General features: G+C 35.5%; 2 protein-coding genes across 9 annotated transcripts; one reads left to right on the top strand and one right to left on the bottom strand.

Moving 5' to 3' along the window:
* The first annotated feature begins 6,195 nt into the window (after positions 1-6,195).
* Positions 6,196-9,231, top strand: LOC141689464 (putative ribose-5-phosphate isomerase 3, chloroplastic). Of its 7 annotated transcripts, none has more exons than XM_074493756.1 (2): positions 6,196-7,121; positions 9,064-9,231. In XM_074493756.1, the coding sequence occupies exon 1, from the start codon at positions 6,282-6,284 to the stop codon at positions 7,113-7,115; it is 834 nt and encodes a 277-aa protein (XP_074349857.1). In that variant the 5' UTR covers positions 6,196-6,281; the 3' UTR covers positions 7,116-7,121; positions 9,064-9,231. The 7 variants fall into 7 exon arrangements, with proteins under 7 accessions (XP_074349857.1, XP_074349864.1, XP_074349860.1 ...); XM_074493763.1 differs by lacking the exon at positions 9,064-9,231 and adding an exon at positions 8,903-8,919; XM_074493759.1 differs by lacking the exon at positions 9,064-9,231 and adding an exon at positions 8,900-8,916.
* A 1,132-nt stretch (positions 9,232-10,363) lies between these two features.
* Positions 10,364-14,932, bottom strand: LOC141689466 (DNA replication complex GINS protein PSF2). Of its 2 annotated transcripts, XM_074493764.1 has the most exons (8): positions 14,698-14,931; positions 14,402-14,476; positions 14,191-14,305; positions 12,388-12,487; positions 12,274-12,304; positions 12,094-12,186; positions 10,954-11,106; positions 10,364-10,716 (listed from the first exon to the last, which is right to left on the bottom strand). In XM_074493764.1, exons 1-8 carry the CDS (start codon positions 14,743-14,745, stop codon positions 10,696-10,698), a joined length of 636 nt encoding a protein of 211 aa, XP_074349865.1. In that variant the 5' UTR covers positions 14,746-14,931; the 3' UTR covers positions 10,364-10,695. The 2 variants fall into 2 exon arrangements, with proteins under 2 accessions (XP_074349865.1, XP_074349866.1); XM_074493765.1 differs by lacking the exon at positions 14,402-14,476 and having other exon boundaries at positions 14,698-14,932.
* Between the last annotated feature and the right edge of the window lie 5,278 nt (positions 14,933-20,210).

Below are 20,210 nucleotides of genomic sequence, written 5' to 3'. Positions count from 1 at the left end.
TTCTGGAAGGACTTCTACCAGGCCTAGGAATGAGAAGTCTAAGCCCATTAGATTTCTTGTTTCCCAAGAAATACGTCAGACTTGATCCCTATATAAAGGGTACGTAGGCACATTGAGAGAGGTAAGAAGTTGAGAGCTGAAAAGGAGCCACCACTTGCTCTAATCAATTTCAGCCACCAATTAACACACAACCACCACACACCGCTTGATTTTCCGGCAAAGAACCACCGTCGTTGATCTTGATTCCGGCGAGAAACCTCAAACTTTGTTGGTACCAAATTCTTCCGTCAACAGAAAGTAAACCGAATCTAATTGGTTTTTGTTCTAGGGTCTCTGAGATGGATGTTGTTCAAGTACACCATGTTCATGTACAATGAGTAACTGATTCAGTGATGCATGCTATTATATTCCGGTTTATAGGAGTATGGAATTTTTTTCATGATAATTATGTTAGCATGTTCCTAATAAAAGGTGAAACTGTAATGGAAAGTATGACATAATCTCATAACTGGATTATGTCATTAGTAAATAGCAAAAGCTAGGATTTATTAATTTGCACCGCATCATATTCAATCTTTTTTGCTGTATTTGAACTAGTAATTCTCTGTAGCTCTCAACTAGGCTGTTGGAAAAACTTAGGGAAAAAAGAAGACACCTACATTTTGCAGAGAACTTGTACTGCTATTTTTACTTACTTTTCTTCTTTTCTTCTTCTAAAACTCAAGATAAACTAGCCATTATATAGGCTTTACAAACATATTAAAACTAACTATTACTAAAACTAACCACTACTAATTAATGGGTAAATTACATGTCCATAATTTACTCCATAACTCCACTACCCCACTACTAAACAATTCTAAAATAATATTTTTCTCTAATAATTAATCATTGCTAAATATCTAATAATTAAATAAACAAATAATTAATAACTAAATTTAAGATTATTCCAACATTCACCCCCATAATCTTAAATTTACGAAGCACTTTCTCTTCGCCTGTGATGCACTTCTCATCACCATCAATTTTGATGCACTATCTCATCAAACACATTTTGGAGCACTTTCTCTCCAAAAACACTTTGGAGCACATTCTCTCCACAACTCTAAAATAAAATTTCTTTCATGGCCTCTTGAGCCATCCTTTCTTCATCATTCTTAAATCTACAATTCTTTTCCAGATGCCCATATTTTTTTGCATTTGTAGATGCCATGGAAAATATTAAGGATAATATATATATGTATATGTGTATTTATAAGAGTTTTATAAGCCCTGGATCATATGGCTCTGATACCAATGTTGGAAAAACTTAGGGAAAAAAGAAGACACCTACATTTTGCAGAGAACTTGTACTGCTATTTTTACTTACTTTTCTTCTTTTCTTCTTCTAAAACTCAAGATAAACTAGCCATTATATAGGCTTTACAAACATATTAAAACTAACTATTACTAAAACTAACCACTACTAATTAATGGGTAAATTACATGTCCATAATTTACTCCATAACTCCACTACCCCACTACTAAACAATTCTAAAATAATATTTTTCTCTAATAATTAATCATTGCTAAATATCTAATAATTAAATAAACAAATAATTAATAACTAAATTTAAGATTATTCCAACATAGGCGTCCTGGTGGGTTATAAGTTTATTGATGGACTATACTATATTAGAAGAAATGGACATCCTAATTTTGTTTTTTGCGTTTGCTCTTGATTTCAGGTCTATATTGTGATTAAGTGTGTCATATTTCCGAGTGACTACTAGATGCTTATACTTAACAAATTGAGTGAGTTCTCACCTCAGCAACCTCAATGGTGTAGTTACCTTGACTTCCATGATCACTGCAACAGCCAGTGCTCTCCTGGTTTTGTCAACTCCAGCAAACCTATATGCCTTTGTGCAATAAGTCTTCTGGAACTTGGACTCTCAGGTTTACTTTTATATAGCTGATAACTAGCAAAACACTACACTGCTCGCCTGTCAGTTGTCACCAGAGTTCATGACATCTTGTTTTACTACCATAACTTGGCTCCAGTAATTCCACAGGTGCAGTTTATGGTTACTTTTAGAATTAATTGCATTTTGTAACCCCTACCTTTCATTCAATAACAAAACTATATACTTATTTTCAAAAATACAGTTTGCGACCCTAACTTTCGACATCAAATACAATATATGCATCCTTTTAACCATTTTGTTAAAAATATTTATATTTTGAAGGGTAAAATTCAATTTCAGCAAAATATTTAAATAATAATTTTAATTTTTTGAATTAAACTAAAAGTTAAAATTTCAAATTATAAAAATAATATTAATATCAATTATTTTATATTTTACTCGGTATAATTTTTAAAATTTTAAAATATAAATATATTTAGAAACGTTATGATCATATATAAAAATATATATTTTGCTTGATAAATATATTTTAAGTATTTAGCATTATGATTAATTTAGAGCATTACTAATGGAAATTAGCTCCTCCCTGATTTTTTACTTACTTTTTTCTCGTACTTGGCACGCATTAAGGCTACTATAAAATATATAGTTCTATCATTTATTTTAGAATTTTCTTTTTCTATATAAAAATCTAAATATTATATTTTTATTTAAAAGAAAAAATATTTAAAATTATTTAGGAAACCATACTTTATAAAAGTTTTAAAATGCGTGCCGATCTTCCGTCACCAATATAAAGAATCCAGTGGGACGGAGGGGATATAATTTTTTTCATGTAAAATATTCATTAAAATAAATATTTTATTGATTTAAAATTTTAGTTATTAATATAACTAATTAGCACTTTGCATCCCAAAATTTTGGCTGAATCTCACTTTAGTACCATTACTTTTAACCATAACAGTTTGCATCCTAAACTTAAAAAATGGTGACTTTTTTCATCCCTTTGGTAGTTTTGACGTTAACTCAGACGTTAACGTTAATTGTCAACGTTAATTGTCAGAAGGGTATTTTTGGTAACATTTTTATATTTCGGTTTGCATCCTAGAATTTTCCTCAAATCTTACTTTGCATCCAAGAGTTTTGTAATTCATGTTATCAAAAAATAATGGTAATTTCAAAATATCAATAAATAATTGAGTTGTATTAATTTTTATGTTCATATTAGGATTTTAAAACTGGACCATTAGTTAATTTGGTCTAGTTTATATGATTTTTTAACGCAGAATCTTTATTATTTTGGTTGTATATTAAATTCTAAAAGTCAATTGATAAAATTTTATGACTTATACGAAATTTTAAGAATTTTATAATACGATATTACTTTATTTATAAAATTTACAAATCATAAAAGCATAAGTTATTTATGAATTTAAATATATATTTTAAGTACTGTACAATTAAATATCATATAATATTATATAATCTTGACCGTTTAAAATAATTTTCAAGTATTAAAATCAGACTATCTTTAATTATTCTCATTACGCTTATTTTATTTAGCTAATGATTATTTACTCTTTTTTCTTAATATAATACTCTCTCCGTCTCATAATTGAGGCTACTACAAATTATAGTACCATAATTGATTTTTAGAATTTTCTTTGTTTTTTTATAAAAAGTTGAACATTAAATCTCTATTTAGAAGCAAAGAATTTAAAAAAAATTGAGGCAACCATATTTCATAACAGTTTTAAAATGCGTGTCGAGTCCTCGTCGCCCAATATAAAAAATTGGGGGGATAGAGGGAATATTATATTTCGACTTATTATATTTTATTTTAAATTATATCAAAACTGGAAAAAAGGAAATTCAATTATTTTAGATTAATGCTTAAAATAATCGTGGGATGCAAATTGTTACAGTATAAAGTTATAGACCTAAAATGAGATTCGAGATAAAATATGGGATGCAGACTGTAATTTAAGTTTGCATAAATTTTTTAAAAATATACATTACCAGAAATACCGTTCTGACAATAACGTTAACTTCTGATTTAACGTCTGAAACGTTAAAGTGATGCTTATTGACCGCGTTTCTAAATTTTGGGGTGCAAATTATTTTAGTTTAAAATATTAAACTTGAAGTGAGATTCAACCAAAGTTTTGGGATGTAAAGTGTAAATTAGTCTATTAATATTAATATCTCAATTTCAGTTTTATAATCGGAAGGGATGCATGTTGAAGTTAGTATTGAAAGTTAATGGTTGTAAACTGTGTTTTATATTAACACAGTTAATTGAAGTTAGTATACAGTAGTTATACTATTTTGATTTTAAATAAAAGATAGGGTTGCAAAGTGCAATTAACCCTTACTTTTATATTTTTGACAAGATCAGATTTAACAAAGAAAATGAATGAACAAAGAACAGTTAAACTATTTTCTCAAAAAAAAAAACAGTTAAACTATGTGAGACTTTTTCCTTACAAAGAAAATGAATGAACAAAGAACAGTTAAACTATGTGAAACTTTTTGCTTGCTGCGATTTTTTCTAGTTCGGTTTTTCCGTGGTATGCCCGTGAGTATTCATTAAGCACAAACTTCTATAATTTTAGCTTGTTTTGATTGATCAACACTTCTGAATAATGGTGGACCCCCGCATTTACTACAAATACACCGATCAAAATACTTCAAATTTTATAAGTTTTAGTACTTAGCATGTGCTCATAGACACACACTAGACAAACCTTTTCTAGACAAACCTTTTCTAGTTACAGGGAGACATATTATTCTTATAGCGGGACCGTTTGGCAAATTTTAATAAGCCCGCAACAACTTATGAGCGTTTTTCGACTCAATTTATAAGTTAAATTTACAATTTATAAGCTCATAAGTTAAATGTTAGTAACAACGTACTTTTTCTCAACTTATTTTTTATTTTTCATTTTTTTATAAATTTTAGTTTTAAAATATATTTATTTTTAATGTTAAACTAACTTAAAATATAAGAATTTAGATAATTATATTTAAAAATTCTTTATTTTAGTTTATTTAAATAAAAAAAATTCTAACTTATAAGTTAAATTATCCAAACACTTGTATAATTTATAAGCATTTATTAACTTATCACTTATCAATAAATTATTCGGTTTAAGTGATAGGTTATTTATTTTAAAAAATTTCAAACGGACACAGTGTACGGGTATCATTTTTACAGAAAAGAAGTACAATTACTTAATCCTATTCAAAAAATTGCTAAAAAACTTGACTTTTACAGAAATATACCCTGAGCGGTTATCTTTTAATTTCCCACAAATCACTACCCGCGAAATCAATTTCCTTACAAAAATTATTGTGAAAACTGAGTGACATTAATATATTTTTGTTTCTTATCGAGCAGGGGTGATCACGGACAGGTTTGGTTCGGTTTATATATTAAACCATAACCAAATTACATAATTGCGGTTTGGAAAAAATTCAAACCAATCTGAACCTCGTAATCCAATAAAACCAGAGCACTCGGTCCGATTTTATTCGGTTTGGTTAGCAGATTTTGACGGTTTATGACATTTTTTATTAGTGAACTCAAATAGCATTTCGTCTTTATTTTTTTATCTAAGCAACATTTCTTCTATTTAAACTTTCATTCTTACAATTTATGTATTCTTTCACAGTAAAGTATATGATTCTTATTAATTATAAATGACTAACGTCTAATAACATGTTGATCAGTTAGTTGCAATAATAATGTTTAATATAAAAGAAATAAAAAAGTTTTCAACATTATTTTTAAAGAAAAACAATACACAATCTATTGAAATGTATGATAAGTTCGTGATTATTTAATAAGATTTAACAATAATTTTGTTATTAATTATAGGATATAATTGTTTTACGTTATATAATCATAAATGTAAAACTGTGTTTATATATACATATATTGATACGGTTCGAGTCGGAAGCGGGTTGGGTCAAAGTCAAACCAAAACCAACCCATAACCCGCGGATTTTTAAAGTAGTTGAACCGTAACCGCAAACGACATTTCGGTTTCGATTTGGATCGGTTAAATATTAGTTCGGTTTATGCGGATTATGCAGTTTAACCCGAACCGTGATCACCCCAGAACAACATATTTGGACTTTTTTTAGTTTGAAAAATAATACCGCTGCTTTTCAGATATTAAAAATATTCAATAATCTGTTGTAAAATGAAATAAGTGGGCCCACAAGATATGATAATTTTCCTCAAGCCAATGGTCTGCACATTTCAGTTCTCTAGTCTAGTCAGTAAACAGATGCACACAACAACAAAACACTAGTTTAGTTTTGGTCTCACATCTTACCAATTACCATCTCTCTCTCTCTCTCTTAACCATGGCTACTCTCTCTCTCCTCTCTCTCCCATCTCTCCGCCGCCACACAACCCCCCATCTCCACCTCCGACCCCACACCCCTACCCCACCCTCTTTCATCACCTTCTCATCTCCCTCTCCATCTCCCCCAACTCTCTCCCAAGACGACCTCAAAAAACTCGCCGCCGACAAAGCCATCGAGTACGTCAAATCCGGCATGGTCCTCGGCCTCGGCACCGGCTCCACCGCCGCCTTCGTCGTCTCCAAACTCGGCGAACTTCTCGCTGACAAAACCCTAGACAACATCGTAGGTATCCCCACTTCTCAACGCACTTATGAACAAGCATCGTCTTTAAACATTCCATTATCGACTCTCGATGCTCATCCGCATCTCGATTTAGCAATAGACGGTGCGGATGAAGTTGATCCTGATTTGAATTTAGTTAAGGGCCGTGGAGGGGCTCTTTTGAGGGAGAAAATGGTGGAAGCCGCTTCCGATAAGTTTGTCGTAGTTGTCGATGATTCGAAGTTGGTTAGTGGTCTTGGGGGTAGTGGACTTGCAATGCCGGTTGAGGTTGTGCAGTTTTGTTGGAAGTATAATTTGGTTAGGTTACAAGAAATGTTTAAGGATCAAGGGGTGGAAGCGAAATTGAGATTGGATGGGGAGAAACCGTATGTCACGGATAATATGAATTATATTGTGGATTTGTATTTTAAGACTCCAATTACTGATGCTCCTGCTGCTGGGAAAGAGATTTCGAGTTTGGAAGGTGTGGTTGAACATGGGTTGTTTCTTGATATGACAACTGCGGTGATTATTGCAGGGAGTGGTGGTGTTAGTGTTAAGAGCAAGTAATTTGCGGTGAGAAATTAAAAACTTTTTCTACATTTTATCTTGATAATTGTTGTAACTTGTTATATGTGGTATATGAATAAAGTTCTAATTTTTTGTGCCAATGTGGGTAAAATTAGAATAATTTGCACCAATATACTTTGATGTATTTGATTGCTGTGTTGCTTAAAGGAGGAAATTTTGAGTTGTTGAATAAATGTGCTTGATTGCTTTTGTTTTACTTGCTCATTGATGCTTCTGTTTGAATAATGATTGATGTATAGATAAGTTATAATCATGAAATGCAATAGTTTTTGGGTAATTGTACAATACGTTGCTGTTGTCGGATAGCGTTCTTCTTTTTTAGCCAAGACTTCCCTCTTAAATTTACTGAAAATGACATTTTCTGAAGATATTTTTGTATGACTCCAGTGTTCAATGGGCATTATGGATTGTGTCAGAACATTCAAAACTATTGTAAATCAAATTCTCTAAGGATCTGTTTGATTAATTAATAGTGGGGATGAAGGATGGAATATGGAAGTGTATGTTAGAGCTTTTTCACATAAATGGTTTGAAATGGATTCTCCCACTTTACATCCCCTTTATCTCCATATTCAAAACAGCCATATCATTAATCATTAAGCATGTTAAGGCAATATAAGTACAGAACAAATCGTGTAATGTAGTACTTATTTCTCTATATCCCATATAAATTGTTCCTATGCGAACAAACTATGATCTTGGAAATGGTTAACTAAATACAGTGTCCTTGGTATTGATGTTTTGTTAGTCTATGAGAATGTGAAAGTGCTTGTAGAAGGTGCACACTGCACGCACAATCTCGAGTCCAAAAATGCTTGCAATAGAAAAAAGTTTTTTAAAGCTTGTATATTCATGTTTTAGGAATTATATATCATGCGGGGTTCATGCATAATGTTTCATAAACTCACAGTTACAATTTTTGCAGTGGAAAATCACAGTGTTATTCCTAAATCATTCTAAAATGAGTTGAAGGGGGAATGATGAATTAATCTATGAATTTTTACAGGGAGATGCGTGGGATATATATTTGCCACTAGAGCATCCCTGAGACAGAGAGTGGTGGGATTTATTTTTGCCATTAGGTTGTCACTTTATGCTCGTCTACCGTAATTACCGAGTTCTTTGTGTGAGTTGGTGTTTGGTTAGCTGGTTGGTTAAGGAAACAGCGCATACTAGTGCTTAGAGCTCTATATGATAAATTAGTGCTTAGAGCTCTAGATGATATCCTCTAACACATGAGTTTCCCTTGTGGTCTACATTTTGCATAGAATCTTGCCTTGTTGCCAGCATTACTAGATTCCTTTTGTATGTTCAAAAATTTGTTTAAATTATGCAATGTTGTTGAATAGAGGTACTGCATTACTAGAAATGAATGGCATCAGTTATGTACAACTGTGAGCTAGGTTTCCGCTTTCCAAGCCTAAACATTTTAAAAATCTTTAGGTTAGGAGTGCCCGGAGACGTACTAGATTATTAGAGTATGACTGCCATGGAACTTGTTGAATATTGCATAAAATTGCATAAATTGAAGAGGAACCAACCTTGTTTATTTTTGTACTAGATCATTTGATGTAACTTTAAAGTTTGGATAGTTGCCTCTAGAATCCAGTAATAGTATGAGAAATCTCCATGCTTCAAACTATGAATGTTCTATTACTAATTTTTTAGTTGTTCCGTAACTTCTTCCTTTTGGCCTAGTTAACCATAGCTAATGACTGTGTTTGTCAATAATTATATTTATTTCACTGTCTATATTTGCCCAGCAGAACTTGTGAAACCGTAAAATTGACTTATTGTTGGGAAGATGTTTGAACAAGTATGAGCTTGACCCTTTAAAACTTCTTACTCTTGTAGAGAAACTTGAAAGAAATTAATTTTGTTGTTCTTCCTTACTCTTGAAATGTGTTGGGCAACATACATTATGCAGGTTTCACACATCACAAGCGCAACATATACATTTTATTATGCATCTGTAATTTTGGACATCTTTTCGTGGGACATATTCTTTACTGTTCTCATAGAGTTATGATTAGTTATAGAACTTGGAATGTAAATGTAATGTCCATTAAAGCCAAGTGTTTTTATTTATTTTTTGATAAATAAATGGATTGTTTTCCTCTGGTGTAAAATGAATCAAATCCCTATCCAGACTTCTATCACAAAACAAGAGGATATGTTTTTGTTGATTGAGTGAATCTCCTATCTACTGAAATATAACGACCAAGCATTAGGTTGTGGGACCACTTTTCTATTAGAAGATTATCACTTTCAGTTCTTTGGAATTACCAGAATACTACATCTACTGTAATTCTAGATTCTTGTGTTTTCAGATATATTTATAGAAAAGAAAATTTGTATATGCCAAGGTAAAATGAATTCCCCTTCCCCTTGAACAGGCAGAGATCTCTACTGGGAAAACTAAGAAGTTGAGAAAAAAAATCTTGATTTTTTCTAAACTGCAAAGATGTCGAAACTGGAGACATCAAATAAAGCTGGGTGAAACAAAGCTTTTTGTTGATGTTGGAGCAAAACATCTATGTACATCACCTGTCTGTAGGCATCAATATCCTGGTAAGGGTTGAAGTGATCCAGTCAAGGAGGGTGCAACTATTACACAACCAGCAACAAAAGACTAGAACCTATGGCAAATTTTCAGAATACAAATGCAACTGACAGTGCACAAAATTAACTAAGAACTAAGAAGATACATCAAGTACAAGAGAAGTTGAAAATTATGGTATTCAACAAAAACATACATATCCAATTTATAATACAACCCATAAAATCACCATGAGAACCCCGTGAGGTTGATCAAGTGGCAGCAACAACATGCTGTCTAGTTATCCTCACATTTTTAATTTTGAAATGAAAACACGATGTACTAAAGGGGAGGGATGACTTTATTATTCCGATATAGTGCTAAAATTACAAAGTTACAACATTTATAACCTAGCAGTACATCTCAGATATTAGCACCCGATTTTCATTTGCCTTGCTTTAGCTGATGGTATTCAAATCTTTTTCAGCACATCATAATGTTTTAAGGTAATTAGCATATTATTAATGTTCACAACTATCAAAAGACGCTGCCCCTTTTGATTCAAGTTTTTTTTTTGCTAATTCCCTTTTAATTCAAGTTGCAATTGTGATGGCGGAGCCTTGTGCGCCTATATCAAATATATCTTGAGTAGAAAAATTACAGATATACAAGATAGGTACATGCATTATTTTCTAATGCACCGAAAGTTCCCCATTAGCAACTTAACAGTAGAATTACATAAAAATAAAACTGGGTTACACACGACAGAATTTATCAACAGGAAACATTATTACTTCTCATCAGATTGATTATACAAGAAAAGCGCCAAGTTAAATAACATCATAATGCAACAGTTTAACAAAGTATTAGTCATTTGGAAGATCTATAGAATTTCTAGGAATCCAGGCAAAGATAGTTGGTAATTTTCATGTGACTTCCATCAAGCTATGAAAGTGTGCTGGTCCTGCTGGAAGCCTCTTGCACAAATGAAGGAAACTACAGTTCTTACGGTGACCCTTCTCATCGAGGTCTAAGCGGACGCTGGAAAAGAAGACACATATTTAAGGACATAAACTTTTTCCAAAGAAACTAATCATAGAACTAGTTCAATTATTTATTGTTTGGGAAAAAAAGGATATTAAACAGAATTCTTATCACCATAATGCATGTTTTACTTATTATCAGTAAATGTAGAAACAGAGGATGAGGAAATTCCTCATAATTGAGTTCTTAATGATTGCTAATTTTGGTATTTATAAACTTGAAAAGAGAACTTACTCTTGGTCCACGATCAGCTGCCTGTGAACGTGCATCAGGCCTTCTCTCTGCATCTTGTATCATCTCTGGACTATCGAGTTTATAAAATGTCTCGAGAGCTTTTGCTACAAATGGACGTACTATATTGACTTCCATTGCTGACAAATTCAACAGCTGCAGTTTCGGATTTAAGAGATTAAAGGGCAGTTATAAAATATCAGAGAATGTGTTTTTATTTTATTTTCTTGTCACTGTGCGGAGGTTCTGGTTTAGGTGGAAGGAAGTTTCAGGAAGCAGTAACATGGGTGATCTTTTAAGCATCTAAATTTTTGTTCACATTCTCCCAATTAAAATTAACCACAAACACCCTACAGTTTGATAAATTTAAACAAAAAAAACAATTTCTGCTTATCATGCTGGGATTTTATACATTTTAATTAGATTTGATTGTAATTTGTAAATCATATGTAGTTTCTACACCTTTTTAAACCTATCTATAAGTTAGTTACTGATGGCTTCCAAAATTTTCAGCCTGTGGCCAGCTAAAATCCTCTCCCTTCATAATCCTATGAACCCACAGATTGTTCCTGGCCTACGGTTTTCACTTCTCCGAAGGGAATACCCTTTCCCGTAAGGCCCTGCTTTGAGGCTGAAGGAATTACACCTGCAGAAAGCCCCGCCTTCAGCCAAAGCGGGCCATGCTTGTTCCCTTCAATCCATCCACCTAACCCCCAACGTGTCTGACTCTCAAGCTTCTCCGCATCCCACTCTCACCCCTTCATTCGACACGTGTAGTCCTAGCCCCGGCCAGTCATGACCTCTAGGAAATAGCTAGGACAGCTGGCAAAAAAGGGAGGATATTACGGCCATCAGTTACATTAAAACCTAGCGAAGCATGATTAACTTGGGTAATTGGCATAGTATCCCAAGTGGTGACATCTTTTCGGCCATGTTGCACAACTAAAAATATGTGCTGTATTATCGGAATTTGGAAACATCAACATGAAAAATAATTGATTTACTTCATTTCTACTCTACTTGCTCTTTAAATAATAACAGATACAGATAGGTAACTTTAAATATCCCAAAGGACTAGGACAGATGATGTCAACATCAAGAATTCATGTTGATAAAAATCTTCAAGGCAGAAGCTAATCATACCTTTACTGCATAAGTACGCTCAGATATTATCTCTAATCCAGTGCCAATTTTGTGGAATCTAACATCTTTAATGTCTTCAATGAGGGACCTCACCTATAAGAACATTTTATTTTAAACTCTGAGTCGAAGTGAAAATGAAGAGACTTACTAAATGTTACAGTTTTAGGCTTACTGGCTTACCATATATATGTCTGGAATGTCATCACGAGCACTACAGAACAGAAAAAATATATCAGTCTTTTGTTTGAAAATTTATGCCAGGTAAAACTATAGATGATAGGTAAATTTACTCACTGGTCAAAAAGAAGTCTTGAGATCTCTACATAATGAAATGGAAGTGGTTGAAAATCCCGAGCCGAGTCACGCTCTGCTTCCAAAACCTGCGTTAACTTTTCTGGTGCACACAGCAGAAATAAATATTGGACCGATTTGTATTTTATATAATAATATATTATATTCTTTTAAATATGGAACTGAGAACCTTATAATGGTTTACAATCAAGAGACAAGACAAGACTAACATCTAGAAAACTTAGCAAGTAGAATGTATGCCACAGCCACTTAACCGGACACAAACACCTTGACTACGTCTACCAGACGCCTGTGAAACGTAAAAACTGATTGTAGATTAACACCTTGACTACGTCTACCACACGCCTGTGAAACGTAAAAACTGATGGTAGATTACATTTATAGTAGATTATACGATTTTATCACCTTGCTCACATCTAAATAAATACAATTGGCTTTAGTATCAACAAGGTGATGACACACTTAGCTTTCTGTCATGCCCCAAATCTCTAATGTAAAAGACTGCAATTCTATTGGCATATGGAAAAAATATGTTATATTTTGAACAAGTCGTGTTAAAACCAGAAGAATGTGGCACTGGCTCCATGGTCTATAGCTGCTGACATTGATCTATTTTAATAATGCTACTATTACTGCCAATTTTCAGCCATCCTGTTATATATTTATATATAATATTATATGCAGATTACATGGACTTTAATTTATCAAAAGTACCCTTCTCAAAAAACACTCAACACTTGAACAAGGTAAAGGTTTTCTACACTTCACTCCAGTGCAAAGTTTTGGGATAACAGGGCACCACTGTTAGACTACATTCAAAATGTCTAGCCAGAAACTCCATCTAAGTTCATTCAAATAGGATTATTGGATAACATGATAATATGAAAAACTTAGAGCCTTCTCTGTGCTTTTAATACATTTATTTTGTAGGATCATAAGCCATTTTATTTCAGATATAGTAACTTCTCAGTTAACCATAAAATATTAAAAATATAAATTGTGCACATTAAGGGAATGACGGAGTTTGTTGATCTTAGGGAAATCTGTTTACCATAATTCAATATTTGACTATTGAAATATCTAGATCTTTAAATTTTCCATTCTTCATAGTTTTAAATAAGATCGTATACAGTTTTAAGTTCCAACTTTCAACACCGAAGAATAATATATTGAAACAGGTATACTCTAAAACAGATCTGTTATATTTTTAAAATATGTAGAAATATGAAGAACGTACATAGGAGTATAGGCAGTAGCTAGCAACCAAAGTTCCACAAATACTGTGGTTTGTCCTTAACCTGAATTACCATCTTCCAATCTCCCAAGTTCAAATTTAGCCCTAGTGATTTCTTGCTTTCACCATTGTTAATTAATATATTACTTGAGTCAGAAAATTACGGATTAATAGTCAGAAAATGTAGAACATAGACTCATCATCACAAAAGTGCACACGTATGAGGATGAACTAATCTCGAACCTTAACATCCTTTAAGCAGGGTAATACTTTTAGAATTACAACCTAATGCACAAAAGATGGCAATGAATAAGATTAGGCTTCTCATTTAGATCATGCAAGGTGAGCACAAATTCATGAACCCTCAACATACAATTTTCTTAAATTTTAGTAACCAACCTGACTTCTAGAGTAGCAACTCATCTACTAAATATGTTAACACAAAGTTCAATCAAGTAAATCCTTGTCACTTTTTTCCCATACAACTCTATCAGAGGTTCTATATACAAGTAAAATTAGTGTATCTAATCTAGGTGAATTAGAAAACTTACCAACTGACATCCAATCAGGAAGTCTTATGGTACACTTCCCTCTCTTCTTTAAGGCCACTGCTAGCCATAAAGGCACCTGAGTCGCAATTTGCGGGCGAAAAGGCCCAAAATCCCCCTACAAGTTACGCAATATGCAGACAGATACATAAACTAATCCATCAAAATTAACACAATAAGAAAAGTATTAAGTGTGAGTAATATCGGAAAGTACAGATATCAAATTGAGAGGATCCATCCTCATATTCGGAACAATTTCAACCATTTCATCTTCAGCAAGAAATTCCAACTGCGGTGATTAAATAAAATAGCCGCCGCCATCAGTAAATCACCAAGAGTATACAAATTATCGAATCACACTATCCTTAAATCCCCCAAAATTACATCTCTACAATTTAATAATAAGTATAATCTAGCAAAAAAAAATTAAAGTAAATAGATAGAGGGGGGGGGAGGGAGAGAGAGAGAGAGAGGGAGGGGGGAGAGAGGGAGAGAGAGAAAGATTGCAACCTCTGCAGCAGAAAAGGCAGAGCCATGGGGATCAGATTGACTTGCCATGCGCCCAAAATTACATGAATCAGTAAGAGAGATGACTAGTTTTCAGTAATTTTGGTTATTAAATGAAATGTGATGGCGGGAAATTTGGGCGGGCTATGTATTGATGATAGCTTGATACATAACAGAGCAACCTAGACTTCAGTTAATCGGTCCAGATTCAGGGCCGCAAAGGAAAGAACCGTTGGATGGTGCGGTCCATGGCAAAGTAAGATTGTATTTTAAATTTTGTATTTTTTAAATGGGTATTACTTTTTAAGTGAATTAAGATCACTAAAATGGAAATTTACCAAAAATACTATTTTTTATAAAATTATTTACGATTTTATTAAATTATAAAAATATTTACAAAAACACTATTTTATTCAGGAAATATTTGCAATAATACGATATTGCATAATAGATTGTGATATGGGCCTAAAATTAGCCTAGAAGTATAATTAATATTGAATTGATTAGACCAGATACGGTCCAATAACAAAGCTCAGTTAATGAGGCCCAAAGCCCTGATTGTTTATTAATTTCGTAATTAATAAATAAGGGGGATTACCAGCTCATTGAATGAGTCATATCGATGATGTAATTCTATAAAAGATAGCCTCAAATAGCACCTATACCAACTAGGAATCTGATTCCTCTATTCTAAGACTTCAAAATCTATCCAAAGTTTGAGAACTTGATCAATAAGTCTCCTATCCATAGTCCAATTTAAGGACTCTCAACATCTCTATAAAGGGATCTATCCCTCAAATCAGAACTACGTTTTTTTGGCTTGATTCTCTAATTCACAGAGATACGTAAGCATCTCGTAAAGGCGGAATTAAGCTACGAAACACGAGAGCAGCCATTAAAGGCCTTGAGCTCCCGAACCTTAGTAATAAATACAGCAATCAATATACCTTAACTTTTAATCCATAACATTTGGCGCCGACTGTGGGGAAGCACAACAACAACCATGGCGAGAACACGGAGAACAAGCAGCGCCCTTGAAGGAGGAACACCCGCAGGGACAACCCAAACGATTCCGTCAACCGTGGAGGTACCTCCGCATTCAACCTATGCCGCCACCCAAGGCGAAGCCCAGGTAGGGGCAACTGAACCTCAACCACAAGGGACGATTCACTCGGCTACTCAAGGGACGAATTCCCAACTTCAACAACTACATACACCTGTGAATTCTCGACCCGCTGGGTATGAGTATTCAACTATTGTGACTACTAACCCCCCTTACGGGATGCCCCTTTACCCCGAGGTTGGAGGAAGTGGACATGCTGGAAGGAGTGAAGCACGGGGGCAAACACCCCCTACATACAAGGTTTAGCTCTTATCTCGGAGGATCAGGAATTTTCTGGTCCTTATACTGAGAGAGACTCTGAATCTTCGGATGACGAAGTGACCCCAAGAAGGAGATGTGTTGGCAAAAAGCCGATGACTGATGGTAACCAACGTCCTAGGAGCACCCGAGGAGTGAATCCTCAATAAGTGCAGGAGAGGATCAAGGCCCACGAGGCTGAGATTCAAAGGCTGAAGCGCGACTTGGAGGCGCACCAGGCTCCCAGACTCCCATTACCACCTAGGGGGAGAAATCCTCCTCCAATCATAGACCTGGATGGTCCGTCACAAAGAAGGGCTGTAGTCCCAAGAGCGGATCCAAGCAATCTTCTTCCCCTTGAAGATCATGATGATCCTACTCCACCATTCATTGAAGAGATAATGAATGCCCATATCTCAAGGAAGTTCAAGATGCCCACTATCAAAGTTTAAGATGGCATGGGATATCCCGCTAATCATGTTAGGACATTCTCCAATGGACTGTTGTTGCAGCCCGTGAATGACGCTATTAAGTGTCGGGCCTTTCCTTAAACCTTGTCGGGTATGGCACAAAGATGGTATAGTCGTTTGCCCCCGAACTCTATTGGGTCCTTCAGAGAATTAAGTCAAGCTTTTATTAAGCAGTTCATCAGCGGGAGAGTGCATGAGAAAAGTTCAGCACCCCTCATGAGCATTGTGCAGGGAGTAGAGCCGGCCAAATGTGCGGGTTCGAACCGCTCATTCGGGACCGGCTCGTACGGAAAACGGAAAAAATTCGGCACTAAACGGGTCAGTTCAAACCCGCCCAACTCGTTAAATTACACGAACCGATTACGAATTGCAAATTTAAAACCCGGAACCGCACAAGCCCGCTCGAGCCCGCACGGACCGAAATCACACGAGCTGCGCGTTGAGCACAACCCGCACATCCCGCACGAGCCCGCGGTTGTGTTGCACGCACCTGCCTTATTTCCATCAATGATCACATTCAACTCTGCCTTATTCATTCACTCTAATTCTAATTCTTCATCTCCCTCTAACTCTCAGTCTCTCTCAATTTCTAATTCTCTATCTCCCTCTAACTCTCTTTCTCTCTCCGTCTCTCTCAATTTCAGTCTCCGCCACCGACCACCATTCCTATTTCTGTTTCTTTTTCCGAGTTTCAACCAGATTTTTATTATTTTCCCTAACCAATTTATTTTCCCAAAAATAAAACCTTCTCAAGATTTATATTCTCCCTGCTTAATTATTATAATTAATTAGAATTATTAGAAACCTAAACTTAAAACCGTCCTCTTTTAACCAAGAACTTAAAATAATAAAATTAATCGATTAAAATTAAATTTATTTAATATAATTATTAATGTTGACTTCTTAAATTAAAATTGAAAAAAATATCAAAACAAAAATATACAGTGCATAAGTGATTTGGAGTGATGTTATGGCTACGTAGACCAATCCTGCCCAAAAACTTAAATTGAACTCCAACCCGCGAAGCCCGCACGGCTCGCGAACCTTGTGCTGGTTAAGAGTTTGTGTCTGTCAGTTCGAACCCGGCCCGGCCCGATTCGTTCAACTTGCGTATCGGTTCAGTGTTCGTTGTTCGCGTGTTCAACCCGTAATCAACCCGGCCCGGACCGCCCGGACCGCACTAGTGGCCACCTCTAGCAGGGAGCGAAGGAATCCTTGAGAGACTACCTGAATCGTTTCACAAAAGAAGCTTTAAAAGTTCCGGACCTTGATGACAAGGTAGCCATGATAGCACTGCAACAAGGAACTAGGGATGAGTTCTTCAAGATGTCCTTGGCCAAGCGCCCCCTTGAAAGCATGTTGCAGCTCCAAGATAGGGCCGGGAAGTACATCAAAGTGGAGGAGAGCATGAGGAAGACAGAGTAACGAGCCCACTGGAGGCAAGAAGCGAAAAACTGATCTGGAAAGTATCCCATAAATGAGCAAAATCCTGATTCAACCCCAAAGAAGGGAGGACCTGGACAAAAGTTCACTGAATACGCTAAGCTGAATGCCCCTTGAAGCCAGATCTTGATGAAAATCGAGAAAGATCAAGATATTCATTGCCTAAACCCATGAAGGCTGATCCTGCCAAGCTAGATAAAAGCAAATATTGTAGATTTCATAAAGATGTTGGTTATGACACCGATGAGTGTAGGCAACTGAAGGATGAAATATAATTCCTCATTCGGAAAGGAAGATTGAACAAGACACTGGGGAAGGAAGAGATAGGAATAATAATGGGAGAAAGAACTTTGAAGATCGTAGGAGGGACCAAGATGATCAGGGGCGGAATCCCCAGCCTAGGGGACCGGTTATAAATGCAATCTTTGGAGGACCGCGACCCCGAGGGCCTGTGATAAACACAATTTTTGGAGTACCAACTGCTGCTGGATTATCCAAGAACTCCCGGAAAGCATATACCCGAGAAGTTATGCATATTATTGGGGAAGCCCCGAAGAGGGCCAGGACAGGAGTAACAATGGATTTTGAGATTCTGACCTGAAGAGTGTAAAATTTCCCCATGACGACCCGCTGGTCATAACACCGATAATAGGAAACATCCTGATTAAGAGGGTCCTTGTGGATAATGGTGCTTCAGTGGATATCTTGCTCCATGACACCTTTTTAAGGATGGCTTATAATGATTCTCAACTAACCCCGACCGATATGCCAATATATGGATTTGCGAGAGTGGAGGGCCCCGTGGAAGGGAAAATCAAGTTTCCAACAACCATAGTACAGGAACCAAGGCAAGCAACACAAATGTTGGACTTTGTGGTGGTGAAGGCTAGTTCAACTTACAATGCTATCATGGGAAGAACAAGGATACATGCCTTCAAGGCAGTCCCTTCTTCCTACCATTAAGTTATGAAGTTTCCCACCCGAAATGGGATTGGAGAAGAGAGAGGAGATCAAAAAATGGCAAGAAGTTGTTACGTAGCCTCTCTAAGGGAAGATGGGGTTGGGGGCAAGTTATGCATATTGAAGATCTGGATATCTGAGAGAATGATGAGAAAAGAGAGAAGCCAGTAGAAGACTTGGTTACGATTCCTTTGGCTCCCGAGGATCCTGAGAAAGTGACTTTCGTTGGAGCAACACTTAAAGAGCCCCTTAGAGGGAAGTTGGTGAAATTTTTGCAAGAAAATAGTGATGTGTTTGCATGGTCGGCAGCTGATGTGCCAGGTATAGACCCGAAACTGATCACTCACAAGCTGAATGTGGATCCAAGTCGAAAGACGGTGAAGCAAAAGAAAAAAAGTTTTTCCCCAAAAAGACAAGAATCTATAAAACAAGAAGTAGAGAAGCTCTTAGAGGCCGGTTTCATTGAGGAGATACAATTTCCAGAATGGTTAGCAAACCATGTGATGGTAAAGAAGGCCAATGGAAAATGGAGGATGTGTGTGGACTTCAATGATCTGAATGAAGCATGCCATAAGGACTGTTTCCCATTGCCAATGATAGATACATTGATAGATGCTACCACTGGACATGAGATGCTGAGCTTCATGGATGGATTCAGTGGATACAATCAGATCAAAATGTACAAGGATGATATCCCAAATGTATCATTCATCACTGACTTTGGTGTTTATTGTTATTTTGTTATGGCATTTGGTCTCGAGAATGCAGGAGCCACCTATCAAAGGTTAGTAAATAAAATTTTTAAGGATCTTATTGGCAAGACCATGGAAGTTTATGTCGATGACATGTTAGTCAAGAGTCTAGTAAAGACTGACCATATAACATATTTAAGGGAAGCTTTTGAAGTCCTGAGATACCACAAGATGATATTAAATCCTACAAAGTGTGCTTTCGGAGTAGGATCTGGAAAGTTTTTGGGATTAATGGTCTCCAAGAGAGGAATCGAGGCCAATCCCGATAAAATAAAGGCAATCCTGGACATGGAGCCACCAAAAACTATCAAAGATGTTCAAAAGCTCACTGGAAGGGTTGCTGCATTGGGACGTTTCATCTCCAAGTCTGGGGACAAGTGTTTGTCGTTCTTCAAGTCCTTAAAGAAGGTTAAGGATTTTGTATGGAGTGAGGAAAGCCAGAAGGCATTTGAGGAATTAAAGAAATATATGGCTCAGGCCCCGTTGTTGGCCAAGCCCGCTTTGAATGAAGTTTTATACTTGTACTTGGCC

Source organism: Apium graveolens, chromosome 10, assembly GCF_009905375.1.
Source record: "Apium graveolens cultivar Ventura chromosome 10, ASM990537v1, whole genome shotgun sequence".
NCBI classification, from domain to species: Eukaryota; Viridiplantae; Streptophyta; class Magnoliopsida; order Apiales; family Apiaceae; genus Apium; species Apium graveolens.
This window is presented reverse-complemented; position numbering and strand designations above follow the sequence as displayed.